At 43.8% G+C, this 9,880-nt stretch overlaps 1 protein-coding gene across 2 annotated transcripts in view; it reads right to left on the bottom strand.

Moving 5' to 3' along the window:
* Positions 1-3,200: 3,200 nt before the first annotated feature.
* The window catches only part of LOC147116399 (11-beta-hydroxysteroid dehydrogenase type 2-like), a 134,552-nt gene continuing 127,872 nt past the window's right edge, over positions 3,201-9,880 (bottom strand). For both annotated transcript variants that reach the window (XM_085991285.1, XM_085991286.1), the window contains exons 4-5: positions 8,192-8,329; positions 3,201-6,682 (exon numbers count right to left, since the gene is read on the bottom strand). In XM_085991285.1, the coding sequence (XP_085847411.1) occupies positions 6,330-6,682; positions 8,192-8,329 (491 nt within the window). In that variant the 3' untranslated portion in view covers positions 3,201-6,329. The remainder of the gene's footprint in view (positions 6,683-8,191; positions 8,330-9,880) is intronic.

Genomic DNA, 9,880 nt, shown 5'->3' with positions numbered 1-9,880 from the left:
TAAGGATTGTAGGGGTTTCTTCATCCGGCTCAGGTGCCTTGTTGACCTAAGTTAACAGATGATGCAATTTTCAGAGCTTCAGAATCCTTTCGAGTGGTAGTTGCCTGCACAACGTGCTATTAATAACTAAAGGAAGATCCTTGACGTTGTGATTTTATGCGAGTTATTGGGGAGTTCTAAGAATGACTGATTTCCGTATGATATAATCAAAGTACTGAACCAGAGACCAATCACATGTATGAAAACACATGTCCCTTCAACTAATCATATTCCTAGAAACTATTCTGATCCAGAACCATGTAACCAGTGATCATCTGATTCCCGAATCATCTGTGTCGCAGCCAACTATCTATTCTACCAAGAAAAATGCTGTGGCATATGGTCACCATGACAATTCTCACCCACCCCACTTTATAACTAAAAATAATGGCCCCAAATTTCCTGTTGGAGCTTGCTGTGTGCAAATTGGCTGCTGCGTTTCCGACAATACAAAAGTACTTTGTTGGCTGTAAACTGCTTTGGGACGTCTTGACGTCATGAAAGGGGTTATATAAATGCAGGTTCTTTCGTACATTTGTCTTGCGGTGTGATTGGCAGCAGAAATCTTCAAGTGTGCCAGTGGGCACCACGTGCTTGTATCCCGTGGTTAACCGAGGGCGTACCAAAGTTCTAAACATGGGCGAGCAGTTGGCAAGACTGCTCACAACAACCCTACACATCTTGGAGTTGTAGCTTGTGGCCATCACAGAGAGAAGGCACAACCTTAAAGGACTATTGCCCATCTCCCCAGAAATGCCTAGTATCAGATGAGCTAGCTTAAAGCTTGCAATGCCAGTCAGCCACCACAGTCCCAGAGGCAACTCACCTGCGGGTCCCTCACAATCCATGACCCATGCAGCCTGGTGGCCACTGGCACAAGCACAAAGAGGCAGTGCTATGCCAACGCAAGCTGTCAACATTTGCCCACTGCGTAACAGAAGAAATAAATGCCCTGCACTAAATGTGAACACTGCGCTGGGTATTTATTTGTTCTTGGTTACAATACAACAGGAGCCCAGCATGAGATGCTATTTGAAGAACTGAGTATGAAAGTGTTGGACAAGGTGGTTTGGGCATGGTTACTTGGCAGATGTTGCTTGTCCCTTTAAGAGATGGTGCAGCTCTAATAGTCCATGGGAGGCTTCTGGAATTAGTTCCTGGCACGTCAGTGTTCCTTGCTACAATGCTGGTACCACTGCTAATTCCTTATGGGCATTTTCATCTTCTACTGTGTCATGGCTTTGCACAGGCAGACAAATTATTCTGTAAACGCTGGAGGGAATACCCATGCTGTCACCGATTGGTTTAGTCATGTGAAGTGCTGTTTTAAGATACAAATGGTATGTTTGCTAATTCTGGTTGTAGCTTTATTGCACCTAAATTCCACTTCTGTTTGTATTTGGCATACGGGTCTTTGCCTCCCTGGTGCCACCTTTCCACCCTTCATATAAGGGTAGTGCAGAAGACCTTAAAATGAAGACATAGGGCCACGATTTTGCCAGCGCTCAGATGGCGGGTCAGAGGTTAAAGTCGTTTTGATTGACGGCGGGTTCAACCTGCCTCCACACAACCTTCCCAAGGATCGGACAAAGTCAACATGGATTTACAAAAGGTAAATCGTGCTTGACTAAGCTACTGGAATTTTTTGAGGATGTAACTGGTAAAATAGATAAGGGAGAACCGGTGGATGTGGTGTATTTGGACTTTCAAAAGGCTTTCGATAAGGTCCCGCATAAGAGATTAGCGTGTAAAGTTAAGGCACATGGGATTGGGGGCAAGGTATTGACTTGGATAGAGAACTGGTTGGCAGACAGAAAGCAAACAGTTGGAATAAACGGGTCTTTTTCCGAGTGGCAGGCAGTGACTAGTGGGGTAATGCAGGGATCGGTCCTTGGACCCCAGCTATTCACAATATATATTAATGATCTAGACGAGGGAACTAGATGTAATATCTCCAAGTTTGCAGATGACACAAAGCTGGGTGGGCGTGTGTGCTGTGAGGGGGATGCCGAGAAACTCCAGGATGATTTGGACAGGTTGGGTGATTGAGCAAAAGCATGGCAGATGCAATATAACGTGGATAAATGCAAGGTTATCCACTTTGGTGTCAAAAACAGGAAAGCAGATTATTATCTGAATGGCAATAGATTGGGAGAAGGGGAAGCGCAACGAGACCTGGGTGTCCTTGTGCACCAGTCGCTGAAGGTAAGCATGCAGGTGCAGCAGGCGGTTAAGAAGGCAAATGGTATGTTGGCCTTCGTAGCAAGAGGGTTTGAGTACAGGAACAAGGATGTCTTGCTGCAGTTGTACAGGGCCTTGGTGAGACCACATCTTGAGTATTGTGTGCAGTTTTGGTCGCCTTATCTGAGGAAGGATGTTCTTGCCATGGAGGGAGTTCAGTGAAGATTCACCAGGCTGATACCTGGGATGGCAGGAATGACGTATGAGGAGAGATTGGGTCGTTTGGGCTTATACTCACTGGGGTTTAGAAGAATGAGAGGGGATCTCATTGAAACTTATAAATTCTGACAGGACTGGACAGACTAGATGCAGGAAGGATGTTCCCGATGGTCGGGGAGTCCAGAACCAGGGGTCACAGTCTAAGGATAAGGGGTAGGCCATTTAGGACAGAGATGAGGAGGAATTTCTTCACCCAGAGAGTGGTGAACCTGTGGAATTCTCTACCACAGAATGCAGTAGAAGCCAATTCATTAAATATATTCAAGAAGGAGTTGGATATATTTCTTAAGGCTAAAGGGATCAAGGAATATGGGGAGAAAGCAGGGACAGGGTACTGAATTTGGATGATCAGCCATGATCGCATTGAATGGCGGAGCAGGCTCGAGGGGCCGAATGGCCTACTCCTGCTCCTATCTTCTATGTTTCTATGTGTCGGGTCCCCGATTTGCGAATGGACCCGATACCTAGCAGTGGAAAACAGATTAAAGGCAATTAACTGCCTATTAACAGGTACTTGTGAGCAGTTTTCAGGGTCTTTTTCGATTTTCCAGCTTCTGGGTCAGGTTTTATGACATCCGGACAACACACCAAGTAAGTGTGGCATGTTGTGAATCTGGTCTGATGTTTGTGAAAAGATGACAGCTGCAGAAGTGGTGTCAAGGATGCCATGTTGCACATAGTGAGTTTCAGAGCAAAGAAAATGTTGTTACTGCATTTTTAATACATATACAGATTTCTTTAGCTTACAAGTTTTTAAATGCAACTGTATGTCCAGTACCACCTCATTGGGAGAACCTCTCTCACCAGTGACAGATCGCTTCTGTCATCTCACCTGCAGCTGCCATCTATTCCCGCAACAATCAGACCTTGGTCCTCAGAATCCTTCCACAATCATCCCCAACAACAACATCACCAACCTTCGCCGCCATCACCTGATGCTGCACTGGACACAGGGCATTGCTCCTGATAAAATTGCTGGCCGGGAGGCCATTGATGTCATCACCATGGCCAGACTTTCTTCACTTGACACTGTAAACCTTGGCTGCAACATGATGCGCCAGCTTGACACCATCCTACACCAGCACCATGAAGCAGCTCTTTAATGTCCAAGCCATTCCATGCACACACATTAGCAGGGCAGGGGGGGCGGGGGTGGAGTTATGACTGAACAATCACTGGAACTCAGTAAGACACTTCTCAATGTGCACTCAGATCTGTTCAATAAGGGGCACTTTTTGAAAAAGAGATGTCACTGTATGACAACACATTACCAGAAACTTCACATGGACATTGGCTAAACCTCTCAAGTGCCCACCCTTGTGTGTTGTTAGTTGGTATGCTTGCAGTAGAATGTGGGTGAGTGTGAGGGGTGGCTAGTGAAATGGGGAAGTGATAAAGTAGATAGAGAGTGTTGGGTGGAGGTGCAAGGTAAGTTGGTGTCCTGGGGGGGTCTCTTCCGCCCTTGGAAGGGAAGAGAACCTCCCTGCGTAATGTGACTCCCTCCATAAGCATATGGAGGGAGTCATTGGAGAGCCTGGGTGCAAGAGTTCACCTTTGTACAGTGATTGTCAGTGTTGTCAGCACTGTCAAACACTAAAAAAATCAACTGTCAAAATAAAATTGTGCATGGTCCCTTTAAGGAAACCGGCAGATGACACGTCATCAAACCCGCTTCCTGTTAATTGGCCGGCTTAACAAGGCCAATCAAGGGGAAATCACGTCTGTAGAGCAGAGGCAGCTGGGGGCGAGACTGGAACCCGGAAACCAGCTGACTCGCACCCATCCCGACACCAATGAGAAAATCGCGGCCACATAGTGAGGGTTTCAGAGAAGCAGGCCATGACCTGCTTGATTCTGTGCTGTTGGTTGCATACTATGTCAATACTGAACTTTAAAAAAAAACTATTAGATCATGGAGGGCAGAGAATTGTGCCTAGGACCAAAGTATGAGCAGATAGCCCTCTGGTCCTGGAAAAGTCAGCAGTTCTTGAAAATTGTGTTGCTCGCTCATTGCTGTAGTTGGCCAGTTGCTGAAAGCGATGACATTGTTGGCTCTATTGAATAATGTATCAGTGCCCTCCATGATACATCTGTAGGCACCAAACTGGCTACTAAATCAACCTCCACTGCTTGCCTGGAAGGATGCAGGGCCACATTGACTTTTATGGCTACAGGCAATGCTGTATTGATGTTGTATGTTTTGTGGAAGTCTTCGCTGCTAAACCTAAGCCTCCTCAGGCACATTTCTACTGTCATTAGCAGATATCTGTGTCTGGTACGAGAGACCCACTATAGAGCAGAGCAGTGGTATTTGATGCAGATGACACGTGTCACCTGATATCACAGGCGGCCTTTCCCTGCTCATGCTGGTCCTCTTCTGACAAGGTACTGGAGCACTGGATATAGTCTCTGTGGTGGCCAAAAAAGCTTTATGCTGCCAGTGATTTACAAACCATAGGCTCCATAATTTTTATTAACTGTCAAAACTGTCTGTGTGCAACAAATAACTTGTAAAAGAATGGTTCACAAAGAGCCAAGGGGGTTTCTATAAACATTTGCAGTTAGCCTTTGAATGGCTTTTTGATTTTTTCCCCCCAAAATGGGACTTCTTTGATCTTTACATCTTCATGTTACATGATAAAGCATGTTTGATAATGCAGTACTGAAGGTAGTGTGTTCTCAAAGCTTTGTTTTCAAGTAAGCCAAATCTAATAGAATAAAGCAAGATTAATGCACAAGAGCTGATTTATATCACTGCTTATTTTCACTGGGAAACATAGATGAAAGGGCCAAGATTCATAGTGCAGGACAACATCCAATGACAAAAAGAGCAGGAGAGAAATCTAGCATACAAAATCCCACGTAAATATATCCATAAGCGTACTGAAGTATGACACAGTGGTTTAGGCTTTCTGGCCCTGTCCCAATGGTTTTCCAGCAGATCTGGGGGTGGATTTTCCGGTAGTCCCACTGGGAAACCCAATCCGGTTTGAGGACCGAGCCTCATTTGCATTGAGCTGGCGGGCCATGACCGGAAACCAAGTGCCCCGGGGCACCCGCCGGCTCTGGGCCGCCACAAGATCAGCCCCAAAGACCCAGTGGTTTGCAAGGGTCCCACCATCAGGTGTCCATCCACTGCGGCACCCGACAGTTAGCTGATGAAAAAAGTGAGATGGGAGGCTGGGAAGTGACCTGTCCTGCCTCATTACCATTACAATGCGCAAACCCAGTACCGTAACCACAGGAATCCCCAGATAATCTTGGCCCAGTGGGGATGGAAACCTGACGTAATGGGTCTCCACTTAGTTTTCCTCTTTGCTGTATCTAGAAATGAAACATTCCCCCAGAAGCAGTGAAGAAGGAAGTTCAACATGTATGTCCACACTGTGTACCTACAATATCATGCTACCTCATTACCTTACCCTTTTCACCACCCACAAAATCAGTGCTGGTATACTTAAACTGTTTTTATGAAACCTCACTATTCACTGCTAGTACATATTGATTTATTTCCCACTTTCATTTGGTAGAAAGTTACAATGCCTACTTTACACACTTGCATTTTACAGTAACATTCATCTCAACATTAAACTAATTTATTGAGTGTCACCTGTAAAGTGACAGAATACACAGAAACACAGAAACACCACAGTGCAGATAGAGGCCATTTCGGCCCATCGAGCCTGCACCGACACATATCCCACCCGATCCCCATAACCCCTACACCAACACATATCCCACCCTATCCCCACGTATTTAATCCCCCTAACACTAAGGGTTAACAATTTGAAACCATAACATACAATATACAGGTCACGAACATAAGCGTTCTACTGGCTGACATTACCCTCTCTTACACCTTTTGGTAGGAGTCTGTGTGCAATAAAAACCTGATTAAGAACAGTATCAGACACCAAAGAAGGCAAGAAGTAGTAAAGAGTTTTTAGCACATCAATCACAAACTCAGTGGTGTATCTAGGCTTTGGGTTTTGTGCTAACAAAGCAGTAACAATTGTTTCGACTACTGGGCCCACATGCTGTCGGAAAAAAGGACCAATTGTCACAATCCTTTGCTGTATTTCAGCAATATATTCTTCTCCGTAGTCATGTAGAAGCTCTGGAGAGAGGCCATCCAGAAGTTTTTTATGTTGTTGCTCCCAGAAGTTGACATTCCCAACTTGAGCTTTAAACACAAAACGTGGAAAAAGGTTTACATTCTCTTATTTAATAATCTTGTCTTTGTCATTTAACAATTGAGTCACAGACTTTACATGTGTCTAATTTCTAATGAACGAATCCAGCTAAGTAGAGGGTAATATTTGCAGTCTAAGCAAACCTAAACAGCAGGGCAGAAAGATGGCCTTTCCTCATTGCTGCCTCAACGCTATTTTCCCTTTGATTTTCAGGCTTTCTTTTGATCAATTTGTTGTATTGTGGTAAAATGTTATTTTAGATAGATGGCTGATAAATTGTTAGCGAACTACCCCTTCCTGCCCCAATGCTCACCACTATCAATCGCTCACTTTGCACAGGCATCATTCAATCTCCCCTTCAAACTGCCCATTATCACCCCCTCAAACAGCCCACCCTTGACCACCCATGTCATCTCCAAGGTCTTTGAACACATCATTCTACCCAGTTTCATGCCACCTGTCCCAAAATTCAATTTTCAAATCGTTTCAATCCAGCTTGTGCCCTGCACACACCACCAAGAACACTCTAGTCAAAGTCACCGGTGACATCCTTTGTAATTGTGGCTTACTCAGCTTCTTTGCAATGTTCAACATGACTGGTAACTCCACCCTCGACTGCCACTCTCCTCCACGGTCCACCTCTGTGGGACAGTTCCCACTCTGCTCCACTCCTACTTGTCCCAATGTAGCCAGTACACTCCAGCTGTAGCTGTCCTTATACTTTCATCTCCACAATAGCCAAGGTTCCATCCTTGCCCCTCCTTTTCCTCATTTGCACGTTGTCTTTAGGTACAGGGTCAGTTTCCACGTGAACGCTGACAACATCAACATCTACTTCTCCACCACCACCCACAACTCCATCACCACCTCTGTGTGTTGTCAAACTACTTATCTGACATCAAGTCATGGATGAGTCAGAACTTTCTCCAATTAAATATTGGGCAAATCAAAACATTTTATTTGGCTCCAGCCAAAGACTCCATACTCTTACCTCTGAATCCATGCTTCTCCAACATCTTCCTCAAAGGTCTTTCAAGCTCCATCCTACACAAACTCAAGACTCATCCACCGCCTGTATCCTGTCCAGCACTAAGCTCTGCTTGCCCATCACCTCCGTATTGGCTGACCTCCACTGGGTCTCTGTTCACCAGTACACTGAATTCAAAACACTCATCCTGGTTTACAAATTCCTCGATAGCTCTACAATGCTTCAATCCTCCTGTGCATCTCCTCCCCCTCCATTGGTGTAGAGCTTTCAACCATCTTGGACATTTGTCTGCAACCACCTCTCAAAACCTCTTCACCTCATTATCTTTAAAAGCCTCTTCATCATAAATGTGCTTTTGATGATCTCTCTTAACTATTCTACAAACTACTCGGTGTCCACTCATTCTTATGAGAAGTATCTGGGGATATTTATTATGTTCTGAATGCTTTATGAATGCAAGTTATTGTTGTTAGCTGCATATGTTGTTCTAATTAAATATGACGCATTTTACCTGTTTTGGTGGCGCCAGGTTGGATGATGGATATTTGTACTCCCCAGGGTTTCATCTCTTGACGCAAAATATCTGAAAAAAACTCCAGCGCTGCTTTGGATGCACCGTATGCTGACATTCTTCCGAACGGCAGTTCCCCTGTGGACCAGGTCACAAGCAGGAGATTATTAGTAAGGCATCGCATATGCACTTCTAATTCTAAGTGTATCCTTAAGTGACTTCATTGATTTTATGTAAGAAGCAGCCAGATAGTCTGGAGGCACCCCAGCCATGAACAATCAAGAAATCAGCCAACTTTTCAAACCAGTGAAACCCAGTGTATTCTGTTTCTAATTCAGGGGCTGGCCAGAATAACTGAAATGGTCTGTTCTCTTCCTGTATATTAAAGTGTTCCAGTACAGAAGCAGTGACTATACCAGAAAACAAAGCATCCGATATCACACCAGGAATAAGTGCACATCGATGCAAATAATGATTAACTTCACTATTTGCTGAACTTAGCCAGCTTGCTTTCCACTAGATCATGATGGCAGTTGTGCTTCCTCCCCCATGTGTCTTTGTCACAACTCTGTTGTTTTCTTTTCTCTGTAGACTCTGTAGAGAAATTTATCCCACATCCATCAGGCACTATTCATAAATCACACAACTTGAGAGAATAATTCTACTATCACCGGAAAATACCTTGGGCTACAATTTCTATTTGACGTTAGTGATGGTGGAAACATACTTTTCCACCGGTTTTTCCAGGTTAACAACTGAGTGAACTGAATTCAATGTGGCTGAGCTACTAATGTTTACTGCGGTTTTATACCCTCAATTTAAACTTTGTAAGCTGAAGTAATTAGCTAGTGTAGATGACTCCACGCGTGAAGCTCTCCCCGTATCAATTCTAACAATTGGCATTATTAAAATCCACATTCATCTGCTCTTAATACTCTAGTCTTTTAAAACAGTGAACACGGGTCAAAGGGAATGGCTGCAACAGATGCATGCTTTGCTTCATACTTTGTTATAAAATGTACATCTATCAAATTCATTCAGCTATCAAATAGTGCAGTCTAACAAGGGTAAACCGGTCTGTCTTACGTATATGGAAACACCAGTAATTATACCTACCTACTGTTTCTCTTTCTCCCTTCACCTCAGTTGCCTGTAAATAAACAATTAATGGGAAATCAAGAGGATAGGCTTAACTTTTAACGTGATTACAAGCCACAAAGGGATTAAGAGGGGTACAACACCCAAAACTCCAAAACCACCTATTGTCAATCTGATAGTTCAATATCTAAGGAACTTCAGACAGTATGATATTACGACAAATGAAATGATTGGATTATTCATTCAAATAGAAACAAGGAGCTTCTGGCAATGAAAATCTTTATTATTCAGGTTATTGCTGTAGTGTCCGAGGATCAATAATACTCAGACTGCAGGAGAACAATAAAACAGGTATTTACTGAACAGAGAGTAATCAAGACTGAAGTACAGAAGCCTGCTATGGCTTTATATACAGGGGTGGTCACTGCCGGTACTGCAGTATAGAATCAGTTCTTCTCTTAAAAGGTACATACACAACAATTCCTCCCCTTTTAGATAAACAGTACATAACATTCATTTAACAACTAAATAATAACTAATTACAATTACAATTTTCTCTGTACTATATACATCAACTGAAATAATCATTTA

The sequence above is a fragment of the Somniosus microcephalus genome, chromosome 6 (assembly GCF_052327205.1).
Source record: "Somniosus microcephalus isolate GS21.2 chromosome 6, FLI_Smic_1.0, whole genome shotgun sequence".
In the NCBI taxonomy this organism is placed as follows: Eukaryota; Metazoa; Chordata; class Chondrichthyes; order Squaliformes; family Somniosidae; genus Somniosus; species Somniosus microcephalus.
This window is presented reverse-complemented; position numbering and strand designations above follow the sequence as displayed.